Raw genomic sequence first — 27,015 nt, forward strand, 5'->3', positions numbered from 1 at the left:
CTCAGACCCATTCCCAATGATAACATCAGGCTAGATGGATGAAAAATGAATGGATATAGCGAATCAAAGAATCAAAGAAATATCGATTAAAACCCGAGATTTCTCGGGTTTGGCGCCCAGAGCATGGCGAGTTAACCCGACTTATCTTGGGTTTGGCCTCGAATGGGTTAACCACTCGATGCTGTTTATCATAGTACACTAAGTCTAAAAAAAACTAAAAACGTAAAAATTTTCTCCTGTTGGTTTCCACAGATTGTCGAGATGTCCTGTTACCGATGCTTATTGACCAGCTGAGCGGGCAGCTGGACGACCATTCCAGTAAGCCTGACTACGAGGCCTGTGTCCAGCTACTCAGCACTGTGTTGGACAACCTGGACCGTAAGGACGTGGTGAGTTGGACCTAACTACTGCATGCTACTGATCATGAGTTGGACCTAACCACTGCATGCTACTGATCATGAGTTGGACCTAACCACTGCATGCTACTGATCAGGAGTTGGACCTAACCACTGCATGCTACTGATCAGGAGTTGGACCTAACCACTGCATGCTACTGATCAGGAGTTGGACCTAACCACTTAATGCTGATGCTACTGATCATGAGTTGGACCTAACCACTGCATGCTACTGATCATGAGTTGGATCTAACCACTGCATGCTACTGATCATGAGTTGGACCTAACCACTGCATGCTACTGATCATGAGTTGGACCTAACCACTGCATGCTACTGATCATGAGTTGGACCTAACCACTGCATGCTGATGCTACTGATCATGAGTTGGACCTAACCACTGCATGCTACTGATCATGAGTTGGATCTAACCACTGCATGCTACTGATCATGAGTTGGACCTAACCACTGCATGCTACTGATCATGAGTTGGGCCTAACCACTGCATGCTACTGATCAGAAGTTGGAGACCTTTAGTCTAAAACGTTATATATACTTTTCTTTATATTGTTACCTCCTGTTCATACCTCCTGTTTGGGTGCCACGCCTCTTCCGGGAAGTTATCGCCTCATGCCAACCATTAGACCCATGTAATCGATCACCTTGTTTGTAGAGCTATAACCATATTCTATATTATAGCTATGGATACAGTACTATAGTCATTTGACACTGGGTTTCTTCCGGTCAAGATGCAAAAAAGAAATAATTTTTCCATCCCTACGTTCCCGTGTTATACCGTGGTGAATATATAAGTATGGTTATAGAGCGGTCTATTGTAATCCATGAAATGCTGCGTTATAGTCCTACACGTCGATTACATTGTAGACGCTAGCGTTCCTTGCCTGAACCCGCTATTGTTCCGGATTCAAATTCACATTATTGGTATTATGTTCCATCATGAATGCATGAAAGGGGGGGGGGGTCGTTTCTGATTATTCGAGCGTCAGTAACGGCATTCACATTGAACACTAGTAAAAACTAGGGATGTCCCGATCACATTTTTTTGCTCCCGATCCGATCCTGATCATGTGATTTTGAGTATCTACCGATACCGATCTTTCCCGATCCGGTCAAAAAAAAACAAAAAAAAATATATTTTTATTTATTTATTTATTTTTTAATCCCAATTTCTCACATTACATTCACCCTGAATGTTGACGTTATCCAGGTGAAAAGTTAACTTCATTCAAGCGAGGCATTGCAATCCTTGACATAAATCATTTGATGTATAATTAAATCAAAGGAAATGTGTTTGGGTCTGAGAGTGTGGCTGGTCTGCCGTTCTGCAGCTGGATACTATTGGTTTGTTTTGGCAAAATTCTTCTGCTCTGTGTGACAATAAATAAATGAATGATGATATGCAATTTAAAACCAAGGCCTCCGTATGAGTTTAAGACGTGAACATGGTCATGTTTGTTGAATAAAAAAAAAAAGTAAAAAAATAAAAATTTATAATAATCCCGATATATATATTTTTTTTGTCGATCCCGATCGGATCGGGACATCCCTACTAAAAACGGTTACCAACCCGATCGCTATGAAAGCATTGCAGGATCAAGCTAGAATTGATGTCAAATCGCTCTTACCTTTGGCCGAAAGTAATCCAAAAAGAATATTCCAATTTCTTGATCGCCATCTGGTAGATCCAATCCCCATTTGCTCAACGTTATAAACTACCATAACATACGGATCAAGCATAGTTGACAGGCTTCGATGTAACCGGCTGAACTGTGCGCCTCCCCGAGAACCAAAAATGAAATCTGAGACCTGGGGTCATTCCACAGCCCAGGATGCGTCCTATTTTTCTATAACGGAGTTCGGCGATTTGCGAATCTGATTGGCCACTGACGTTTCTGGTCATGTGACATGTGCGCCCAATAGCGTGACGAGCTGTGTCACGCTGTGTCCGCGTCGAACAGCCTGCAAAGCACCTGGCGTTCTATCGCCTAACCCTAACCATAACCAACTTCGAAAGAGTGCCTAAGCTTAACCGTCGGAATCAGGGCAGGCGTTCTATCGCCATGCTCTAAGACAAACTCTAACCTTAACCCTTTTAGGTCGCGGGGCTTGTTTGGACCCGTGGGCGGAGAACAAAGGGATTTAGAATGACTCATAAATGCTCTGGAAGTCGCGCTTTTCAGAAATCTGTAAAAATAGAAAAATGACAATTTCGAGTGCTTTGAGATTTACTATATATGTCTCCTTACTTGCTAAACATAATACTATTTGTAACTACGTTTAATTCTTGCTAGATGGTATGCTTGTAATTATCTGCGTTTGCCAGAGAACTACAGCGCGTCACGAAACGCACGTCACGCACGCGCGCACACACACAAGAGAAGCGTGTGCGCTGTGAATAGGTGTTCGACCCCCGCGCAGAGGTGAGAGGTATCAGAGACTCGCTACCCCCCATCCAAATTCTAAACAACAGATTGGCATCGGCTTTTCATAATATGTATGAAATATCTCTTGCAATAATATCCACGGGACACTGAGCTGCTTCGCAGAATAATGTGGTGTGTGTGTATGTGTGTGTGTGCGCGCTGAGACGCAGTGTCAAGACGAAACTTGTGTCGAGTCTGCTTCTATGTGCAACAGAAACTCTGCAGCGACAGTCCTGTATACCCACGTCGCGCTAAAACATTAACTAAGTATGGCAGAGTGCGTGTGTGTATATGAGTTATGAATACGTGAACTACAGTATCAGCCACTGGCTACTGTGTGACGAGTTTGGTGTTTTGGTCACCGTCACCCGCGCTGTAGTAAACACGGTGCTAGTGAAGGAAAGATGACGTCGCCTCTCTCTCTCTCTCTCTCTCTCTCTCTCTCTCTCTCTCTCTCTCTCTCTCTCTCTCTCTCTCTCTCTCTCTGTCTGTCTGTCTGAGAACCCAGGTTGTTTTCTAACCTATATATATCTCTCTCCCTCTATCTCTCCCTCTCTCTCTCCCTCTCTCTATCTATATCTCCCTCTGTCTATCTAGTGTGTGTATATGCATGGCATCAAATCAAAGTGTGTGTTGCCTGTATTGATCAGTAAGTATGGAAGCCTGAACACAGAATGACACCAGTATCACTGACTACCACGGCAAGCCTATAGAAAATTATTCTATTTAATAATAATAATAATTATTATTATTATAAATGTCTCTCTCTCTGTTTCTTTCTTTCTTTCTTTCTTTCTTTCTTTCTTTCTTTCTTTCTTTCTTTCTTTCTTTCTTTCTTTCTTTCTTTCTTTCTTTCTTTCTTTCTTTCTTTCTTTCTTTCTTTCTTTCTTTCTTTCTTTCTTTCTTTCTTTCTTTCTTTCTTTCTATCTCTCTCTCTCTCTCTCTTTCTATTATATTACTATTATATATCTATCTAAATATCTAAACCTCTGTCTATCTAGTGTGTGTATATGCATGGCATCAAATCAAAGTGTGTGTTGCCTGTATTGATCAGTAAGTATGGAAGCCTGAACACAGAATGACACCAGTATCACTGACTACCACGGCAAGCCTATAGAAAATTATTCTATTTAATAATAATAATAATTATTATTATTATAAATGTCTCTCTCTCTGTTTCTTTCTTTCTTTCTTTCTTTCTTTCTTTCTTTCTTTCTTTCTTTCTTTCTTTCTTTCTTTCTTTCTTTCTTTCTTTCTTTCTTTCTTTCTTTCTTTCTTTCTTTCTTTCTTTCTTTCTTTCTTTCTTTCTTTCTTTCTTTCTTTCTTTCTTTCTATCTCTCTCTCTCTCTTTCTATTATATTACTATTATATATCTATCTAAATATCTAAACCTCTGTCTATCTAGTGTGTGTATATGCATGGCATCAAATCAAAGTGTGTGTTGCCTGTATTGATCAGTAAGTATGGAAGCCTGAACACAGAATGACACCAGTATCACTGACTACCACGGCAAGCCTATAGAAAATTATTCTATTTAATAATAATAATTATTATTATTATTATAAATGTCTCTCTCTCTGTTTCTTTCTTTCTTTCTTTCTTTCTTTCTTTCTTTCTTTCTTTCTTTCTTTCTTTCTTTCTTTCTTTCTTTCTTTCTTTCTTTCTTTCTTTCTTTCTTTCTTTCTTTCTTTCTATCTCTCTCTCTCTCTTTCTATTATATTACTATTATATATCTATCTAAATATCTAAACCTCTGTCTATCTAGTGTGTGTATATGCATGGCATCAAATCAAAGTGTGTGTTGCCTGTATTGATCAGTAAGTATGGAAGCCTGAACACAGAATGACACCAGTATCACTGACTACCACGGCAAGCCTATAGAAAATTATTCTATTTAATAATAATAATAATTATTATTATTATAAATGTCTCTCTCTCTGTTTCTTTCTTTCTTTCTTTCTTTCTTTCTTTCTTTCTTTCTTTCTTTCTTTCTTTCTTTCTTTCTTTCTTTCTTTCTTTCTTTCTTTCTTTCTTTCTTTCTTTCTTTCTTTCTTTCTTTCTTTCTTTCTTTCTTTCTTTCTTTCTTTCTTTCTATCTCTCTCTCTCTCTCTCTCTCTTTCTATTATATTACTATTATATATCTATCTAAATATCTAAACCTCTGTCTATCTAGTGTGTGTATATGCATGGCATCAAATCAAAGTGTGTGTTGCCTGTATTGATCAGTCACACTATACCCCCATTCAGCCGTAATTGTTCCCTGCTGGGCCTTTGTTTCATGGTGTGAATTAGTCATTGAAATTAACATTGACATCACATTGAATTCTGGGAAGGAGTGTAGTTCCCTTATCATTAGCTGAATTCACTGAATTCTCTTCAGAGGCTCCTGCTGCAAATTGGCAATGACTGTACCAGAATGTTTGATAGGACATTGATTGAAAACTATCGTCTCAAATTTGACAATTGATGGCTTATTTTGAAGGTATGAATCTGTAATTGTATATTATGTAACAAAAAAAAAGGGGGAAATTCTCAGGAGGAGGAGCTATTTAGGTTAGACTTCTAAGGGTTAACCGACTTCGAACGAGCGCCTAAGCCTAACCAGTGTAGAAACTTGCGGTCCCACGATTGGGCGTACATGTCACATGACCAGAAATGACACTGGCCAATCAGATTCGCAAATCGCCGCACTCCGTTGTAGAAAAATAATAACAGGTTTAAGATCTGGGGTTGGTCGCTTTAAAGCATCATTAAAGAAGTGGGGCCTGGCAGACAGCGCTGCATGTGAGTGTGGAGACCCTGAGCAGACTGTTGACCACATCCTGACCATCTGCCCCCTATACAAACCACCCTCGGAAGCCAGCCTCTTTGATGTGGGACCAGAGTTAAGGGCATGGCTACAAGATACAGAGTTGGACCTCTGACGTTACACGAAAGAAGAAGAAGAAGGTGCCCAGTGTACAATGTTAGAAATGTAGCTCGATACCGCCGCCTGGTAGGATGCGGCCGGTACTGCACCTTCGGATTCCCACAATGCATTTTCCGATTTTAATACCCGATTCATTCTCATGGTGCTGTGTCTTGGCTGGAAATGCATAGTGGGAATCCGAAGGTGCAGTACCGGCCGCATCCTACCAGGCGGCGGTATCGAGCTAAATTTTTTTTCTTTTCAAAACTTTGTTTATTGAAGTTTTTTCGTTGCAATATAAGATGAGCACAAGGTCAAATTGTACACATATATGCCAGACGTATTGCACATATCTACATATAAGTAGTCAAAATATAGGTCTGTTGAATGTAGACAATATACATATTGCACAAAGCTACATATAGTTAGTCAAAATATAGGTCTGTTGGATAAACAATATACCTATTGCACAAAGCTATGTATAAATAAACAGAATATAGGTCTGTTGAATGTAAATAATGTACATATTGCACATGGCTACGTATAAGTAGTCAAAGTATAGGTCTGTTGAATATATAGACTAAAGAAAATACACCACAAAATAAATATAGATGTTGTTTCGGACATACAGTCAATTAAACAGATATGTACACTCAGGACAAGCACTGTACAGCAGGAATAGAAGGTATGACAATAAGAAGGTAGACATCGGTTACATTTGCACATGTAGATAGGTCAATCGACTGGACTGTGCTAGGCTAGGAGTGAGCATTATTTATGGGGGGTCGATTGAACCTTGTTCCCCAACATAGGTAAAGAAACGACCCCATGTTTTATAAAATCTAGCTGTAGAACCCCTTATGACACACCTTATTTTCTCCATCTTAAGGAAGTGCAAAATATCCCTGAGCCACATAGAGTGAGATGGAGGAGTGGGTGACTTCCAATGCAGTAAAATGAGACGTCTAGCCAGGAGAGTAACAAATGCTACCAGGTCAGCTTTATATCGTGGCAGAGACAGAGTAGTAGGGGAGCTAGAGACACCAAAGCAAGCAGTTATGGCAGTCGGGCTGATTGGGATCTCAATACTATTTGAGATAGTTTCAAATATTTCAGACCAAAATTATGCAGGGAAGGGCAGGACCAAAACATGTGACTATGTGTAGCAGGGATCTGTCACAGGTGGGATCAATGTTGCCATAGATCTTGGCTAGCCTGACTTTAGTAAAGTGTGAACGGTGAACAATTTTACATTGGATCAGTCCGTGCCTGGCACAAATTGAAGAGGAGTGGACCCGGTGTAGAATATCCTCCCACAGGTCTTCTGTGATGTCCTCACCCAGGTCCTCCTCCCATCTCCTCCTGATCTTTTCTAATGAGGTAGGACGCAGTGAGGAAATCAAGCCATACAGGACAGATATAATACCCTTTGTGACCAGTGTAGGCTTTAGTAAAGTGTCAATAGGAGTGGCTTCTGGGAGTTTGGGGAACTGTGGGTTGATATTACGTACAAAACTGCGGACTTGCAAGTATCTGAAGAAATGTGACCTCGAAAGAGAAAACTTGTCAGACAGTTGTTCAAATGATGCAAAAATATTTTCTATATATAAATCACTGAACGTTCTAATACCAAGAGGGGACCAGGAGAGAAAAGCTCTATCCATCACAGAGGGGGGGAAAACAGGGTTAGCTGTAATTGGAGCTAGTAAAGAAAAAGATTGTAAACCAAAATGTCGTCTGAACTGATTCCATATCCTGAGTGTTGATTTGACAATGATATTTTTAGAGTAGTGTTAGATCCTGATCAATTTGGCCAGTATCACGTCTTCGTCTGCTTGGCTCTCCATCCAATTCCTCTGCGTTGTGTCATTTTAATGGTCCTGACGTCTCCAACACTGGCTGATAAGATCCTTATCTCTCCCCGTTAGTACAATCCGCAAACCATAATAATTCTCCACCTCCGTAAGACAACGTGAAATACCTTACAAGGAAAAGCGTGGTTTTATTTGATAAACAGAAACCTCAGCTCAGATGTTAACAGATTGTATTGTCCTTGAAGAGTCTATTCTAATGATCTTTCGGTGTGTTCGTCTATCGTCCTTTTGTCATTCAGTCCAATAGTGTTCAGGCCTGGTCTTTAGCCTAACCCTCCTCGCGTTAGCCGAAGCTAATGATGATGTGGCATTCTTCCTCCCCCCCCCCCCCCCCCTCTCAATGAGAGGAGAGAGTGTCTTCTGTGTGATCTCAGTCCTACTCGCTCTTGGTCAGATTCTAGTCTGCCTTACACCCGGAAACACCGTTCGACTTATAGATCTTCGTTGTAGAAACGATAGCCCCGCCCCTCTTCTGGTTGTCAGGGCGACGCGCTGTCATGACAACCGCGTTTAACCTTTACACACACTTCAAAACGTCTCATTCACTGTTGCATTAAAGAGGTCACCCCTCTCCCTCGCTCTGTTATCTTTGTTCTTACAAGGAATTCATAACAAACATTCTCTCGCTGGCAGTGTGCCTCACAACAATCACCCTGCTCTACTGAACCACCGTCTCCTGCTTCCATGCACATTTCGATCTCACCGTTTTAGCTGTGGTCACCTCCCCCCAATCTATACATCACATACATTGAAAAAGCACCCCAAATCCTTCAGTAGGGAGAGGTGGGAAAAGGTAGAGGTCCGTGAGCCAGAGCAGCCAGTGAGGCAGGGCTGGAAGAAGAGGATTCCAAAAGCAACCATACAGGGGATGAAGGTGTGTCTTCGAACCTTGCCCAATGTTGTAGTGCTCTAAAGTTGGCTGCCCAATAATAGAATTTAAAATTGGGCAGAGCCATCCCTCCCAGAGGCTTTGGTCTTTGTAGGAGGGCTTTACCGAGCCTAGGGACTCTCCTATTCCAGATGAACTGCGACACCAAACTGTCAATTTTCTGGAAGAATGCTTGTGTGAGAAAGATGGGTAAACATTGAAAAAGGTATGAGAATTTTGGCAGGGAGTTCATTTTAACTGAGTTGACTCGTGCCGTTAAGGACAGGGGTAATAGCGACCATCGTTCAAAGTCTTTATGCAGTTTGCTTAACAAAGGGGAGAAGTTAAATTTAAATAAATCCTTAAATTTGTCAGCTACATTTCTAACTGTAGCCTCAGCTGTGGACTGACTCCAGGTCTCAGATTTAATTTCTTGTTCTGGGTGAAGCACACAGTTAAGCCGGTCACATCGAAGCCCGTCAATTATGCTTGATCCGTATGTTATGGTCGTTTATAATGTTTATAACGTCGATCAAATGGGGATTGGATCTACCAGATGGCGAGCAAGAAATTGGAATATTCTTTTTGGATTACTTTCGGCCAAAGGTAAGAGCGATTCGACGTCAATTCTAGCCTTCTTAGCGATCGGGCTGGTAACCGTGTCTAGTGTTCAATGCGAATGCCGTTACCGACGCTTGAATAATCAGAAACGACCCCCCCCCCTTTCAAGTGTTCATGATGGAACATAATACAGATGATGTGGACTTGAATCCAGAACAATAGCGGGTTCAGGCGAGACGTGTAGGGCTATTACACAGCATTTCATGAATTACCCTAAACGTCTCTAAAACCATACTTATATTCACCACGGTATAACACAGGAACATATGGATGGAAAAAATATTTCTTTTTTGCATCTTGACCGGAAGAAACCTAGTGTCAAATGACTATAGTACTGTATCCATAGCTATAATATAGAATATGGTTATAGCTCTACAAACAAGGTGACCGTTTACAGTACATGGGGTTAATAGGTGGCATGAGGGGTTAATGATGAGTAAGAGGCGTGGCATCCAATGTGTTAAAATCGGAAAAAAAGGAAAAACGATCCAGAAATGTGTTAACACGTGAATGGCACTCAACCGTTGGCCGTCAGAAACATGTAAATCAGTGAATGGCACCGGAAGTGTTCATATCGGTAATGTGTCTTTTATGAGAAGGTTGGTTGGCCCTCTGATGGAGAGGCGCAACAAACACTGGTATTTGTTTATTTTTATTGCCCTTATTGGTAAGCTACCTCTTTATACTATCACTATCATTATTGGAATGGAATTTTGGAACATATGGAAGCCGTTATAATGATTGGCTGGTCCTTGAGGTCCCCTGAGTTTGCTCGGAACAGGGCAAATCTGAATTAATTATGATACCCTTAGCTCATGGAATGAACTCCAACAGTCCTTAAAGCTTCTGTTGCAGAGTTTAGAACCTTGATTGCCAACCTTTGTCAATCAAGTTGTACGTGTTTTAATTGATTTGTTATCCCTGCTTTTTGCCTCATCTTTTGTCTCATTGTTATGATTTTTTAAAGATTTTTGACGTCATGGAATATTGTGCTGTACCTGTTGTGTCTGCAGGGTCCAACCAGGACCCACGTCCAGCTGATCATGGAGCGGTTGCTTCGCAGGGTCAATCGCACCATCATCAGCATGAGCAGAACCTCCCCCCTCATCGTAAGGCACAGTGAAAATACGGACTTCTTATTGACTGTTACGGCATCTGCATCTGCTAAGATACAGCAGAGAATATAATCTGGGCTTTCCCTAAACAATTTTTTTATCCACTTTTTCTCCTTTTTCGTTATGCCAATTCCCCCCTCCCCTGTCTTGATCGTTGGTCGCATGTGCCCCCCACTGGTCGGTCGTAGGGAGGGTTGAAGAATCTATCGCATGTCCCCTCCGATACATGTGGAGTCAGCCAGCCACATCTTTTCACCTGCCAGCGCGGACTCTCATTGGCGAGGTGTAACGTGTGGGAGGCTCACACTACCCTCGCCATCTCCTGTCCTTGCTGTGCAGGCGAACTGACCGACCTGTAGGAGTCGCTGTTTTACAACGATCAGATCCACCCATCGACACCCATCGACTTCCCTCCCGCTGACTCTGCAAATTGAGTCGGTATGACGGCCGGCCCAAGCCGGAAGCAACGCTGACAGCCGGATTCGATACCGGTGTCTCTCGCGTTGGTGACGAGCGCTTAGACCGCTGCGCCACCCAGCCGCGCTACAATGTGTTTAATTATTATACAAATAAAATAAGATGACTAAAATAAAGATAACTATATACAGTTCTAAAAAAAAGTGTGCATTGCAGATCAGGATGTAGATATTATACTACCGGTATATACAATTTAAATAACAAAATGGCTATGTACAGTTCCAAAAAAGTATGTTGTGTGATGTTTTTATTTTGTGTGAAAAATTATGTTTTTAAGTTGTAGAGAATTACAGCAAATGTCTTTCTTTACTGCAAATCCTTTTGCCTCCCAGACAGGTCCACAGACCCACTAGTTGCGACTCAGTAGCATGTTGTTTGAAAATCGCGTGGAAAGCCCCGATAACAACAGGCTACGAATGCAATTCAGCGATATTAAAACAGCGACGCGTCTCTCCTCTCCCTGCTCCCAGGGCCACTACCTAGCCTGCATGACCGCCATCCTGACGCAGATGGACGACCTGCACTACGCCCATTACATCAGCACCTTCAAGACCAGACAGGACATCACTGTAAGTGGGGGGGGGGGGGCTGGGGCAGGGGCAGTGGAGGTAGAACGGTCGTCTGGTAATCGGAAGGTTCCCGGGTCGATTGCCACTCCTCCCAGGTAGCGTGTTGTACACTGTCGTCATAGTGTCCTTGAGCAAGATGCTTAATCCCTAATTGCTCCCGATGAGCAGGTCGGCACCTTGCATGGTTGCCTCCGCTATCGGTGTGTGAATGGGTGAATGTGAGGAACAGAAATTGTATAGCCCTTTGGATAAAAGTGCTATATAATTGCACCATTTACGTCATCTCTCTGTACTTTTAAAGGCTTTTTTCTTTGACCTTTGGCGTGCGTGGGTGTGTGTGTCTGTGGAGAACCTATAGAACTCCCTTTCCTATTCAAATGTGTTGTTCTTCACTACTTATTTGGATGGCACAGCTTAAGACGGCTGCCAATGTCGTCATGGAAACCGGTTGTTGGCTATGTGGCATGCGAGTCAGAAAGTCACTGCGTTGCCATGACAGTAGGAATGCCAACTTTTACAAAGAGACACTTGGCGGGGGGCATACAGTAACTACCATAAGATATTATGTACTGTATGGTAGGAACATATTATGAATGATGGGAACATGCCTACCTTAAAGGTGCTGTATGTGGTATATTTTTGTTAAAAGAAGTGTTAAATAGCCCTTCATTCCGGCAGCCATCACTGACAGTATTTTAGTCAGTAACATGGGTCTCCCAGTCCCTCCGCTCTGCAGTAAACCAAAAATACATTTCCTGGTATCCCTTCCCACTTTATCCAATCAGGAGAGAGAGAACCCTAGATATTTTCACTTATTCCAAGAAATCTTGCCATGCCAAATTATTATTTTAACATGTAGACCACTTATTTTATATAAAAATACCACTTATAGCTCCTTTCTCTCACATTTTTATATTCCAATTTCATTTTATTGCCTATATTTGTGTCTTTCTACTATTACCCTGCCCATACAGGGCTGTACGCTAAGCTTTTTCACTAGGGGCACACTTGCCCCTAAATGAGAAATTTAGGGGCAAAGAATATTTTTTAGGGGCAAATTTTTAAATAACTATTTTACCATTATAGTAGGGCTGGGCGATATGGCCTCTAAATGATATCGCGATATTTTGACATGCATCAAAAATGCTTGATTTAACCCTTTGATGCATACAGTCACGCCAATATGATGATTATAATAAGTCCCTGCAACATATGTTTGCATTATTAAACCATGAAGATGCTTTAAAAAATAATTTAATGAAAATGTACTAAGAGTAGTCTACTGACACACTAATAAAAAAATTATTTATATTTTATATAAAAACTCTTGGGTGCCTTTTACACAGTACTGTGTTTTCTATCCACTTTAGCCAAACACACACACACACACACATATATATATATACACACACACTACTGTGAGAAAATAATAATCACACAGACTTAATGATTTTAGAATATTTCAGATAATGAAATTAAATGTTTATATCATCAACTATCCAGTTAGTATTTATACTGTGTGTAACATTTGGCTACTTTAAATCATTGAATGTAGAGAGAGAGCGAGAGAGAGAGAGAGAGAGAGAGAGAGAGAGAGAGAGAGAGAGAGAGAGAGAGAGAGAGAGAGAGAGAGAGGGGGGGGGTGAGAACGAACAAGAGAGCCAGCCCCCCCCCCTTCGCGTTTTGATAGTCTAAGCTGCCGTAGGTGATGACGTCACACTCGAATGTAAACAGGAAGAGATGGAGACACACGGAGATGGAAATTCAATGATATACAGAAATGAATAACCAATAAATATGAAGTTATGTTTAAACTTCTGTTGTCAAGCGTTGTCAATATAACCCACCCCCTTTCCTCACGAATGGAACTAGTCTTGTGGAGTCCGCTTTGACCGTTTTCCAGGGTTAGCAGAGATCGCTAGTTAGCTTAGCATAATCCTAATGGTAACCTTGGTTAGCAGCTACCGTTAGCTCATTGCTCGTGTCAATTAAATTGCATGTTATTAAAGGTCCGCGCTGGTCTGTCTAATGAAATTACAACCGCAACATTATATTGCACTGTACAGCCCTGGTTGTAGGCTAATGTTTTACTACAATTTGTATGGATTAATTTAGGAGTGAAATGCGAATGAAGGGTTGAAATCACCACTCGCAAGCTTGCCCCCAGATATTATTTTAAACTCGCACGGACCAAATTAGGGGGCAATTTGCGATCATATCATCGCAGTGTACAGGCCTGCCATACCTGTACCCCGCCCCCTCCCCCATGCTGCTATGACACTCGAATTTCCCCAAGGGGATCCATAAAGGAATGTCTTATCTTATTAAAATGTTCACATGCATAGAATTCCTTCAGCTGCTGTACTAGAATTGTGACCAGCGCTGACATACAGTAGGCCAGTCCTGATCTAAAATACAACGGTCGGGGGGTAAACCCGAGAAAAGCCGTGAGTGGCATACAAAGTGTTAAAAGTACCGGATTCAGTACCCATCCCTAGTGAACAGGACGTACTACAGGTAGAATGAAGCGCACCACATCAGCTCCCCTGAACCTTCTCACGTCATACAGCTACGCATCTCCTGACTCACGCAGACAATCGAAGAACTCACCATTGTATTATTGTGTTCTTTTTAAATTAAGCCTTGAATTGACATGTACCAGTGCTGTCATCTACCCAAACAAATTCTGTTCCTCGCTCACATAAAGGCTTTTGAAGTCTTTCTGACAGCTATCTGAGGAAGGCTTCTCTTCAAAGCACACTATGCACACACACACACACCACACACCACACACCACACACCACACACCACACACACACACACACACACAGTGACAGAGCATCCGTGAAGTTGGAGCCAGAGAAAGAAAGCATGCTTCCGTCTCTTTTCCTCTCTTTTGTTATTATTTGTCGGTGGGGAAAGTAAATTCAAGTTGGAGCCAGAGAAAGAAAGCATGCTTCCGTCTCTTTTCCTCTCTTTTGTTATTATTTGTCGGTGGGGAAAGTAAATTCATTATTAAATAACCCATACACCATGAAACTAAATGGAAAGAGTCGCATTCCGTATTGATTCCATGCGAAACACAACCGTTTCCTCGTCATTCCGGCTCTAATTCTTGTATTAAAACGGAACAGTTGGCGACTGTACATGCCAGAGATCATTTGGCTGAACACACTGGCGGCAGTTATGTTAAACATTCCATTTTTCTTTAGCTTTGTGCACTTGTCCAACCATGCTCATTCCCTTGGAAAATCGATGGAAGCCATTTTAGGTGTACCGAAAAAAATTACCTATGATGCAGTATGAAACGACCTTATCCGTCCAAGTTCAATGTCAAAACCTTTCATAGTGAACTAAAGTTTGTCAGAAGGAAGCAACGGTTGTGATTGGAGGACCAAGAAAAGAGGGCAGGGTTTGTAGAGAAATCCGTCCATACATGTTGCAGTAAGTTGACTGTCCCTGCCCTCAGGACTTCCTGATGGAGACCTTCATCATGTTCAAGGACCTGATGGGGAACGTCTTCCCCGTCGACTGGATGATCATGAACCTGCTCCAGATGCAGGTCTCCCTGAGGGCCATCAACCAGTACTCCGAGGTCCTCAACATGTACTTCCTGGACCAGACCCACTTTGAACTACAGGTGTTTCCTGTTCTTTCTCCTATAGAGATAGAGAGGTCATTAAAAAAAACTGAAATGCAGTGGTGGAAGAAGTACACAGTTCCTTTACTTAAGTAAAAGTAGAAATACTCAGATAAATGAGTACTCTGGTAAAAGTCCTCCATTAAAATTCTACTTAAGTAAAAGTAGAGAAGTATTTGCTATTGCATGTACTTAAGTATCTAAAGTAAAAGTACACATTCTACATGACGTTTGTGTATCCATTGACCTCTATAGGTTATGTTAAAGTGGTATGTGATCCAGTTATGCTGCTCTGATTAAAGGTTTGTGTTAAAGTGGTATGTGGTCCAGTTATGCTGCTCTGATTACGTCCTCTTTAAGTTGACAGGCTTCAAATGTGAAAGTATATAATCTTCATAAAAAATAATATTTTGTATATATTGTGTTTTCTATGCAAAATCCTTTTCTTCAAAGTAACTAGTAACTGATGGGTTCAGATAAATGTAGTAGAGTAAAAAGTACAATATTTCCCTTGAAATGTAGTGGAGTAAAAGTATAAAGTTCCCTAAAATGAAAATACACTCATAAAGTACAAGTAGCTCGAAGATGTACAGTACTTGAGTAAAAAATACTCAATACTTTCCACCACTGCAGAAATGAAACAGAAATGAAAAGGTGTGGTCATCATCACGCTGTTGAATGTTTGAACAACGTCCTGTTCTTTTTCCAGCTGTGGAATCACTACTTCCATCTGACGGTGGCCTTCCTCACCCACACGTCCCTGCAGCTGGAGTCCTTCTCTACGGAGAAACGGATCAAGATTCTGAACAAGTATAAATCATTATTTCACTCGTTGAATGACCTGAAAGAAGAATGTAGCATTATATTTGAATCTTGATATTTTTTTGTCCATACAATATATTCTGTATTTCAGCTTGAAATCATTTTGTTTTATTTACTACAGGTATGGTGACATGAGAAAGAGCCTCGGCTTCAAGATCAGAGATATGTGGTATAATCTTGGTAAGTAATAATAATAATGATAATAATACGCTTTATTTGTGTACTACCTTTCATACAAGAATTGCAGCCCAAAGTGCTTCACAGCATAAAATAGACAGAATAAAAGCAATGCAGAGAATAAGAAAAAGGGTAAAAGCAATGCAGGTAATAACAATACAAATGTTGACTGATAAGAACCAAGCCGTCTTCCTGCTTGATACCCACACCGTTTAAAACCTGACAGTCTTTCTTCCTGCTTGATACCCACACAGTTTAAAACCTGACAGTCTTTCTTCTTGCTTGATACCCACACAATTTTATATCTGACAGTCTTTCTTCCTGTTTGATACCCACACAGTTTAAAACCTGACAGTCTTTCTTCCAGTTTTTCTTCCTGTTTGATACCCACACAGTTTAAACCCTGACAGTCTTTCTTCCTGCTTGATACCCACACAGTTTAAAACCTGACAGTCTTTCTTCCAGTCTTTCTTCCTGTTTGATACCCACACAGTTTAAAACCTGACAGTCTTTCTTCCTGCTTGATACCCACACAGTTTAAAACCTGACAGTCTTTCCTCCTGCTTGATACCCACACAGTTTAAAACCTGGCAGTCTTTCTTCCTGCTTGATACCCACACAGTTTAAAACCTGGCAGTCTTTCTTCCTGCTTGATACCCACACTGTTTAAAACCTGACAGTCTTTCTTCCAGTCTTTCTTCCTGTTTGATACCCACACAGTTTAAAACCTGACAGTCTTTCTTCCTGCTTGATACCCACACAGTTTAAAACCTGGCCGTCTTTCTTCCTGCTTGATACCCACACAGTTTCAAACCTGGCAGTCTTTCTTCCTGCTTGATACCAACACAGTTTCAAACCTGACAGTGTCTTGCATCATCCAGTAGAAGCCCCGCTATCACTCGACAGTATACACAATATGATGTACAGTAATGATCCCTTGTGCTGTAGGGGTTATGCCAATGACTTTGTGGGTCGACGACGTTCAGAGCTATCGCCAATTGCACAATGTCAACTGCAAAATAAATGCTTAATATGTCTGCTAATGCTGCATATAGTCGAGCATCTGCTAATGTTTTTATGTAATCAAGTATCTGCTAATGCTTTAATATTGTCAAGCATCTGCCAATGCTGTATTCACAGACATTTTGACAGGTGTTTGAAAAAGACATGTCAGCGTTCACCCTCCAAATATAATTGGCATAATTATCTGTTGTTTGTGCCACACATTGCATTCATATATGCAATAGTTTAACAATCTCAACATAAAATAACCCAAAATGTTTACTCATAATTGTATTGACTCATAATAGTATTTATAATGCCATAAAAGCATATAGACCTATTCTATTTTAATTAGGTTTGACAGGTTTGGAATTGACGGCGCTGAATTTCATTCCACTGGTCAATCTAATGTTGTTGCAGTGGATGTCTCTCTACCACTATCTCTCTCCCTCACCTCCTCCAGTCTCGAGTCTCTCTTGTGATTGCAAAGTTTTGACAATCCAGCCAGATCACGCAAACACGTATTTGCTGAGCTAATGCAAATATCTGATGAACAGATTAGTCCCTAATTGCTCCCGATGAGCAGGTCGGCACCTTGCATGGTTGCCTCCGCCGTCGGTATGTGAATGGGTGAATGTGAGGAACAGAAATTGTATAGCCCTTTGGATAAAACAGTATTAGTCAACACAATCCACAGGAGAAATCATGTTTAGTTTTTGCACAATTTGAATAAAAGCCTAGACTCACGTGTGCCGCTGTCAACCCGCTGTCATTTGAACAGTAGCTCACATGTGCTGCTTTAACCATACATAATATAATAATACAAGGACATATGTGGCCATGTTTGTTTGATCTGGGGGACAGCAGTCCATTTTCACTGTGTTGTGATGAGAGAGGGAGATGGAGAGAGAGAGGTTGGAAAGAGAGACGGTGGATAAATGTGGGCGTTAGCGTTGGCTCTCCAATCTCACAGGGTGACACTAGGATGATATGAATATGGAGCACATCGCCCAACTCTAGTGAGCACTTACAACACAGTAATCTAATTTAGATGTGAAGGGATAATGGGATGGGGCCTTGATGCTGCTATGTTGTTGTCTACAGTAGATGTGTGAAGGGATAATGGGGCCTTGATGCTGCTATGTTGTTATCTACAGTAGATGTGAAGGGATATGGGGCCTTGATGCTGCAGTGTTGTTATCTACAGTAGATGTGTGAAGGGATAATGGGGCCTTGATGCTGCAGTGTTGTTATCTACAGTAGATGTGAAGGGATATGGGGCCTTGATGCTGCAGTGTTGTTATCTACAGTAGATGTGTGAAGGGATAATGGGGCCTTGATGCTGCAGTGTTGTTATCTACAGTAGATGTGTGAAGGGATAATGGGGCCTTGATGCTGCTATGTTGTTATCTACAGTAGATGTGAAGGGATAATGGGATGGGGCCTTGATGCTGCTATGTTGTTATCTACAGTAGATGTGTGAAGGGATATGGGGCCTTGATGCTGCAGTGTTGTTGTCTACAGTAGAAGTGAAGGGATATGGGGCCTTGATGCTGCAGTGTTGTTGTCTACAGTAGATGTGAAGGGATATGGGGCCTTGATGCTGCAGTGTTGTTATCTACAGTAGATGTGAAGGGATATGGGGCCTTGATGCTGCAGTGTTGTTGTCTACAGTAGATGTGAAGGGATATGGGGCCTTGATGCTGCAGTGTTGTTATCTACAGTAGATGTGAAGGGATATGGGGCCTTGATGCTGCAGTGTTGTTATCTACAGTAGATGTGAAGGGATATGGGGCCTTGATGCTGCAGTGTCAAGCGCGCTCCTCCCATCACAGATGTGTCACTGAGTTAGGCCCAACACAACACCTCCAGAAGACTCAACAGTAGATCAATGCCCTACTGTACCTCCACACCCACGCTCAGCATCACTGATGATATGCGCTACACTTCACTCCTGCGTGTAATGATCGTAGAGGTTTTCAATCACAGAAGCTTTCAGAATGGTTTATTTACGCTGGTGACACAACGGGAAGAACAAGGCAATATTGTTTTTATTGTCCGTCGTACCGCCCGCCTCGTTGTTTGTTTACTACTTTATGAGTGTTGTGTTTGTTGAGAAATGAAGACGGGAGCTTTATTGCTTTTCTCAAATCATCCTGTCTATTAATTCCGGGGCGTGTGGTGTTGCCCGTCCCTCAGGCCCCCACAAGATGAGGTTCATCCCGGCCATGGTGGGGCCCATCCTGGAGGCCACGCTGGTGCCCGAGCCAGAGCTGCGCAAGGCCACCATCCCCATCTTCTTCGACATGATGCAGTGCGAACACAATTTCAGCCCCGGACGCACGTTTGAAATGGTAAAAAGAAAGGTCTTTATTGCGATAAGTAGTTTACACATACAATGAATTTGATTGGGTCGTTATGTGCGACATTAGCGGACAGTCAATTAAGGTAGAATAAAATAAAATGGAATATAAACTCATTTAAAATAGAATTATAAAATAAAATAGGCCAGGGCTGTACAATTGTGCACAATGTGGTCAGTATATACACTAATTAGAATACAAATAACAATACAGTGGGATGGAATATTTAACAGGGCTGTGCAATTGAGCAGTAATGGGCAAAAAGTATGAACAGTGAAGTATGCAGTATTGAGTGTATATACAAATATATAATGCAGTACGGGTGTGTTAATGTAACACAGTGGGGGGTGTCGGTGGGGGTGTCGGGCCTTGTTGATGACGAGGCGGCTGCTGACGACATGGATTTGTGGTGCGTTTTTAATGGCCCTGTGTTTGTTTTTTCAGTTTGAGAACGAGCTGATAACCAGGCTGGACCAGGAGGTGGAGGGAGGCAGAGGGGACGAGCAATACAAACTCCTGCTAGAGAAAACGTAAGAGTGATTAACCTCTGGCTGTTTCTCTGTTGGTATATGGTATTTATTCAGGGTATTAAAATCCTAATTCCTAATTCTCAATGTAAGGCCTTAAAATGTATTAAAAAGTCTTACATTTAATTTGCACAGGTATAAACATTTTCAGGGGGGCAGCCCGGCTGTCAGGAGATTAAATAATATTAGATATATGAAAGGTTTTTGTATTCAAGTTGTTGTTTTTTGCGGGCCTACCCGGAGCTTGGAGTGTCTGGCGAGAGCTTGTATGGAACATGCGATAATTCAAGTTTAAGTGCAGCTGCCAGTTCAGTGTCGCTGTGTGTTTATTTAAAAAAAATTGCTAGTATGGTTGTGAAATTGGTATAAAAGTGCCATTAAAAAGTCTTAAATTTAACCTGCTTGATACCCTGTTATTGTAGTACTACATTAATAACATTATAGTTCAAATCAAAAGAATCCAATAGACTATTTTACTGTTTGTAAATAACGACGGCGTTTTCGGACATGCACGCAATTTCGTTTTTTTATGCATGCGCTTTCACCCAGAAACGCCCCCGGAGTCTCCCCAAAAGATGCGCTCACAGTTTTGTAGATGATGTTCATAATTCATATAGGAGTGAACAGTTCAAAGAGAAATGAGTTCAAATGGAATCTTATAATATGGAAGCAATTATTTGGGATACCGTTGGACGATACGATGGGGTGACAGTGGCTCAGGAGGTAGAGGGGTCTGGTAATTGGAAGGTTCCAGGTTCATAATGCATGTCTCAATGGGCTTCACATGCCCATCATAATGGAAAAACTCCCTCAAAACCTTAACAGGAAAAACCTTTTTAGATTGTCAGTGAACAAAATTTATTTAGTAATTTTGTTTGTCTGTTATGGTTAGTCATATCGGCTTTTACATAATTAGTCTGTCTCAGCTGTCAGACTGCAAAATGGTAAGAATTTATTACTTTGCAATGCTACCGGTAGCAAGCATTAAGAGTCGGTATCAAATTTTTTTTTATTTGATGAACGTGGGCACTGATGTGCAAAAATGAACTAAATGGGTTTTATTTATATATATATAATGATACTAATTCATTTATTTTATATAGCGCTTCTCAATGACCCGAAGTCGCTGACGATAAGCAAAAAAAGAAACAGAAACATAGAATCACAGGGAAACGGGGAACAATATGAATACACAAGAATATAGAGCCACGAGTAACAGACAACAAATGCAGGAGCCAGTCCTCCTATATATATATAAAAAACATACACTGAGTAATTTACTCTGTGGATGCCTGGACACTGAGTAACACCCGTATCACAGACTAAGCCTCGGTGGAACTAAGTATAACTTATACTACGGTCTGTTCAAAATAAATGAAAACAAACCTAGCCTTATTCATTTCAGATTGTTGTTGCTTTCTTCCTGTTGTACCCAAAACTGAGGTACGTGCTGAACCATGGCTTCTGTGTACCGTTACACCCCTAATTCAGAGGGACTGATGGCAAAGCTAGCCGGTTAGCTGTACACATTAAATACATCGCCAATGTGGAACTATAGTATTGTTGGAAACAAAAGAATGGTAAACGGACTGTATTTATATACCGTACATTTATCGACTGTATATACTGTATTTTTATCCAAAGCCCTTTACAACTTATGCCTCACATTCACCCGTTCACTCATACATTCACACACCGACGGCGGAGGCAAACGTGCAAGGTGCCAACCTGCTCATCGGGAGCAGTTAGGGGTCAATTGTCGACCGAACGGGCAACCTTTTGATTACCAGGCGACTGCTCTACCTCCTGAGCCACTGAACCTTCTAAGACCTCTGTCTGAATCTTACAAGAAGGCCTGGGCTGCATCCACACACACACGTTTCTACAACACTGTTACCAATTCGATTTTATCGTGTTTTTCTTTTTATCCATTATAAAAGTTACCCATTGCTGCAGTTTTATGAAGAACATTTAATAAGAATGGACCATTTTTATGAAACCTGACACTTCACTCCTATCAAAAGACATCGTAAAGACATCAGACCACGGTTTTAATATGTAATAGGAAAGCCACTATACCGACGGAAATAAGGAAAGAAAAAACTGTGATAATAAAATCTTTGGCTCCATCTCCCAGGCCACACTCCCCGTGAGCCCCGTGTCTCTGGGGACTCCCCTGAGTCCTCCTCTGAGAGCCCAGGCTGAGTCCTCCTCTGAGAGCCCAGGCTGAGTCCTCCTCTGAGAGCCCAGGCTGAGTCCTCCTCTGAGAGCCCAGGCTGAGTCCTCCTCTGAGAGCCCAGGCTGAGTCCTCCTCTGAGAGCCCAGGCTGAGTCCTCCTCTGAGAGCCCAGGCTGAGTCCTCCTCTGAGAGCCCAGGCTGAGTCCTCCTCTGAGAGCCCAGGCTGAGTCCTCCTCTGAGAGCCCAGGCTGAGTCCTCCTCTGAGAGCCCAGGCTGAGTCCTCCTCTGAGAGCCCAGGCTGAGTCCTCCTCTGAGAGCCCAGGCTGAGTCCTCCTCTGAGAGCCCAGGCTGAGTCCTCCTCTGAGAGCCCAGGCTGAGAGGGAGCACAGTCTGTTGAAGCACGTTGTTTGTTGTGTACAGATTACTGGAGCACTGCAGGCGTCATCGATATCTGGCCCAGTCAGGAGAGGAGCTGGCCCTCCTGCTCAGCAGCCTGCTGGAGAACCTGCTGGCCTACCGCACCATCACGCATGACGAGAGCCCCGAGCACCGCATGAGCTGCACCGTCAACGTCCTGGTACGCCCCGGATCAGTGACCCGGAGGGGGGCAGTAATAATCACCTCTGGGGGGGGGGGGGGGGGGGGTCAGCCGTACACTTAGAGCTATTAGCCATGCTGTTACTGTCATTTGGTTGAGACCAGTTTCATTAATTTTCTTTGTATTTATTATTAGAATTATTATTATAATAAATATAACATACAACATATATCATGCCAGTTAGGGTATATTGTGTTTACTTTACTTACTCATAGTATCTATTCAGATTATAATTCTTTATTGCCCATATTTATTGTAACGTATAATATACCTGATCATACAGACCCTCATCTGCACCTTTTGATTACACTGTTTACTCTCTCATATGCTTATATCCAGAGTTAATTATATTGTTGACACTGTTTATTTTTATCTTTATTATCATTGTATTGCCTGTATTTATGTCTTTCTTCTATTTCCCTGCCCAAACCTGTACCTCCCCTCCCCCCTCTTCCACGCTGCTATGACGCCTGAATTCCCCCCCAAGCGGATCAATAAAGGAATATCTTATCTTATTTCTATTACAGAACTTCTACAAAGAAAAGAAGCGAGAGGACATCTACATACGGTGAGTGGAGCTCAGGTGGCTCACTGATTAGGCCACTGCACACGTACGTCTATCTGACATGGTGTTTCTCTCATAAACCAGGTACCTGTACAAGCTGCGGGACCTACACTTGGACTGTGAGAACTACACCGAGGCAGCCTACACTCTCATCCTGCACGCCGAATTGCTGGAGGTCTTTTTTATTATATATTTTTTTATATTCGTTGTTGATTAATAACTGTTTGCCTGTTTCACTGCAACACTACTATCAGCGTCATCTAAGAAGGGAGATCCCACCTTGAATCGCCCTTCTAAGGTTTCTCTCCTCCACATTGCCTGTGGTGCATTTTTTCCTATTGCTAGGTTTTAGTGAGTTTTTCCTTACCTTCGTGTGGGAGTCTGGATGTCTGGGAGTGTTGCATTTATTTTGCATTTATTTTAAAAAGATTGGACTTTATGGTGTTTTTGTTTTGTTCTTGACTTATTGTGATGTTTCTTCTTGACTTGTTTAACACTTTGGCGACCAAAGTCCCGCGGCGATTTATAGTCCAGAGGCCCGAGCGTTGTCAACAAACCGATGTACTTTCTAACAGCTATATATATACTTTATAGTATTGCTATCTGTCCATTCTCATTGTCACTTGAGTGCATAAACCGTGCCTTCATAATGGCTTAAAGAAAATAAAAATCCATCTGTTGGTTGTCATTTTATAGCGCCGTGAATATAAGGTTTATCGCAGTTTTTGCCTCGTCTTTTTTCTGGGGAGCTAGATAATAGGCTAAAGGCTAGTCACGTTATATCAAACGCCATTTCTGCTGTATATATACGAATGAAATAAAACAAACTGCGTAGCATCCGGACTATTACAGAGCATCTATGGATGAAATGGGGGCGGCGGGGGACGTCGATTACTATTATTGATTAGCAATACAGTGTGCGTTCAAGTAGCCATTTTCACTGATCGATCACGTTGCGTTTTAAAACAATGTCCAATCCAGCTGTAATTTGGGGGAATAGTATCCTACCATCAGCCCATGTGATCGCCGGCAGAATTTCGTCATTAGTCATCGGAATCTGGTAGATAGATATGTCCATTGGCTGATCATAAATCCCATTATTCCAGGCTGAAATCTGCGTTCGGTAACGTGATCAAAGATGGAGTATGTTCGGCTGGGATCGAGGCTCATATGAAACGCCCACAGACAGTACATTTTTTTTTCAATCGCCCTCAATGATACTGCAGTGGAGCGATGGCGCCCCTAAGCGGATCTGGCCGGTATTGCATGTTTCGAAAATCATATATGCGGGTAGGTCCTGCAAGTCGATCGGGGACGTTAATAGCATTATTAATATGGAATAAAACAATAACAACTCGCCACGAGTTAACTCGTGGCTCTGGTCCACAACGCATGGCACCGTAAAACGTATAAACTCGTGGCTGGTCCTTAAAGTGTTAAAGAAGACTTGTCTGGCCCATGGGGACATTAACGTGTGTTGTCGGGCCTTACAAATAAATTTAATTTGATTTGATGTTATCATAGCACCGAATGCCGTTGCCGTTCTTAACTGTATAGCAATGTGTCCCCTCCCGCCCTCTAGTGGTCAGAAAAAACTTGCGCAGCCCACCTGATACCTCGCGATGGGAAACATGTGTGGACCCAGCAGGAGCTGAAGGAGAGGCTGTTTCAGGAGATCATGTGCTACCTGGACAAGGGCAAGGTGAGGATTAGCGCTTCAGTTCACAGACTGACCTTTCCGAGCTCACTGAGCGGTTGACCTATCTCGAGCCCCGCCCTCTTTTCTTGATCCTCCAATCACAACCGTTGCTTCCCACGGACAATCGTTGTTTTTGCCTCTAGTTTATCGTGTAATAGTGTGTGCATGAGTCACTGTCGGATAGGGCTGAATAAGATGCCATTCGTATGGATATCGCAAAACACGAGAGTAGTGCACTATCCGTATTGCAGAGACTGCAATATGTGCATTCCTAAAGATTCAGTACAACGGAAAGCTGTATTTCAATCTTGTTTGTTTACATATGTCAAGGTATGTTGACATGAATGGTAAATGGACTGCATTTATATAAAAAGCGCTTTTTTCGATATTGAGCTGTAGTTTGTACCCATTCTGCAATCTGTTAATAAAGTTTTCAATCAATCAATCAATCAATCATCGTTGCCGAGAGGAGCCAGAATCAAACTGGGAACCTTATGATTACCACACAACCACAATTTTGTTATACATAAAATTACCCAAAATGTTAGAACTGCCCTTTCATATCTATTCTCCTGGATATCAACAACATTTCAGATATCCAATCTACTTCCTTCGATATTTTTACATAATGTACACAGGTTACACTGATTGGCCCATCAGTCACATCTAGCTGCTCTGATTGGCCCATCAGTCACATCTAGCTGCTCTGATTGGCCCATCAGTCACATCTAGCTCCTCTGATTGGCCCATCAGTCACATCTAGCTCCTCTGATTGGCCCATCAGTCACATCTAGCTGCTCTGATTGGCCCATCAGTCACATCTAGCTGCTCTGATTGGCCCATCAATCACATCTAGCTCCTCTGATTGGCCCATCAGTCACATCTAGCTGCTCTGATTGGCCCATCAGTCACATCTAGCTGCTCTGATTGGCCCATCAGTCACATCTAGCTGCTCTGATTGGCCCATCAGTCGCATCTAGCTGCTCTGATTGGCCCATCAATCACATCTAGCTCCTCTGATTGGCCCATCAGTCACATCTAGCTCCTCTGATTGGCCCATCAGTCACATTTAGCTGCTCTGATTGGCCCATCAGTCACATCTAGCTGAGTGAGAGGACTGAGCGGACAGTGGAGACTAGGGCTGTCAAAATAGGCCAAAAATTTCATTTGAATATTCCTTCTAAAAAAACTCATAGGTTCGAACCATTCGAATATCTATTATGTCCACAAGAGGGCAAACTAATACAACGGGAGACATAACTAGTAGGCTATAGGTAATTTATTTAAACAAAACAAATATCAACATACCTACACCAGCATACAAATAGAATAATGTATTATTTCGATCTCTCAGAAGGGTCTGTCTCTCGGAGCAAGATCAAATTAATGAACGTTCACAGTAAATAGACCAGACATTTATACACAGCAGGGTGCCTCGATAAAAGGTGTGATAAACATCAAACAATATATTTTCCTCAACATGAAACGTGAAATATTAATCAAACCATTGGGGATCCGTATGATGCTTCTGTCAATAAATTATTCAATATCTGTTCAGTAAGCCTATATCAGGGGTGGCCAACCCGCGGCTCGCATGCTCCATCCATTGATAAAAAAAAAGGGAAGAATATATATAATATATAATATATATATATTTATTTCTTTATGTCATTCATTCCATAAGAATGTAGAATAAACATTACAGATATATATTTTTTTAATTGTCCATTTGCATGTTCTTGGTATCTGATTCTAGGGACAGCTATGGATCTCAGGGAATGTATTCCCAGTGTCAGAAATATTGTGTCTGTTACTAGGCTTGAGTATATTGTAATGAACCAAAGGAGAATATCAATTCTATTATATATTTTTTTGGACTGTGAATAACACCATGCTAAGATTGACCAGACCTGAAAAATCTAAGCAAATGAATAAAGGGAAGATGATTAAACAGAAGGTGTTGTACATACAGTACTGAATTCTGCCATCTGGACACATGCAATTTGAAATATGATTATAGAATATAAATCATCTTATTATGGCCAAGTCGCACATCTATGGATTGGGCCAAATCTCCCCTTTCAAATGGCAGAGTTCAATCTGGATTTAGTATCACCAGGCGTGATTCACAAATCGTGAATGAAATCTACTGTAAATACAGTTACTTTTTTATAA

The 27,015-nt window shown here is 41.7% G+C and overlaps 1 protein-coding gene across 1 annotated transcript in view; it reads left to right on the forward strand.

Annotated features, from left to right (window-relative positions):
- dock5 (dedicator of cytokinesis 5) overlaps window positions 1–27,015 on the forward strand; it is a 162,683-nt gene that overhangs the window by 112,587 nt on the left and 23,081 nt on the right. Inside the window, exons 26-37 of the mRNA XM_084323886.1 lie at window positions 253–389; window positions 10,122–10,217; window positions 11,171–11,269; window positions 14,739–14,909; window positions 15,619–15,719; window positions 15,853–15,911; window positions 19,110–19,264; window positions 19,718–19,803; window positions 22,399–22,555; window positions 23,104–23,144; window positions 23,226–23,316; window positions 24,724–24,843. Of these exons, the coding sequence (XP_084180012.1) occupies window positions 253–389; window positions 10,122–10,217; window positions 11,171–11,269; window positions 14,739–14,909; window positions 15,619–15,719; window positions 15,853–15,911; window positions 19,110–19,264; window positions 19,718–19,803; window positions 22,399–22,555; window positions 23,104–23,144; window positions 23,226–23,316; window positions 24,724–24,843 (1,313 nt within the window). The remainder of the gene's footprint in view (window positions 1–252; window positions 390–10,121; window positions 10,218–11,170; window positions 11,270–14,738; window positions 14,910–15,618; window positions 15,720–15,852; window positions 15,912–19,109; window positions 19,265–19,717; window positions 19,804–22,398; window positions 22,556–23,103; window positions 23,145–23,225; window positions 23,317–24,723; window positions 24,844–27,015) is intronic.

This window comes from Notolepis coatsorum, assembly GCF_963971535.1.
Source record: "Notolepis coatsorum genome assembly, chromosome: 10".
NCBI lineage: Eukaryota > Metazoa > Chordata > Actinopteri > Aulopiformes > Paralepididae > Notolepis > Notolepis coatsorum.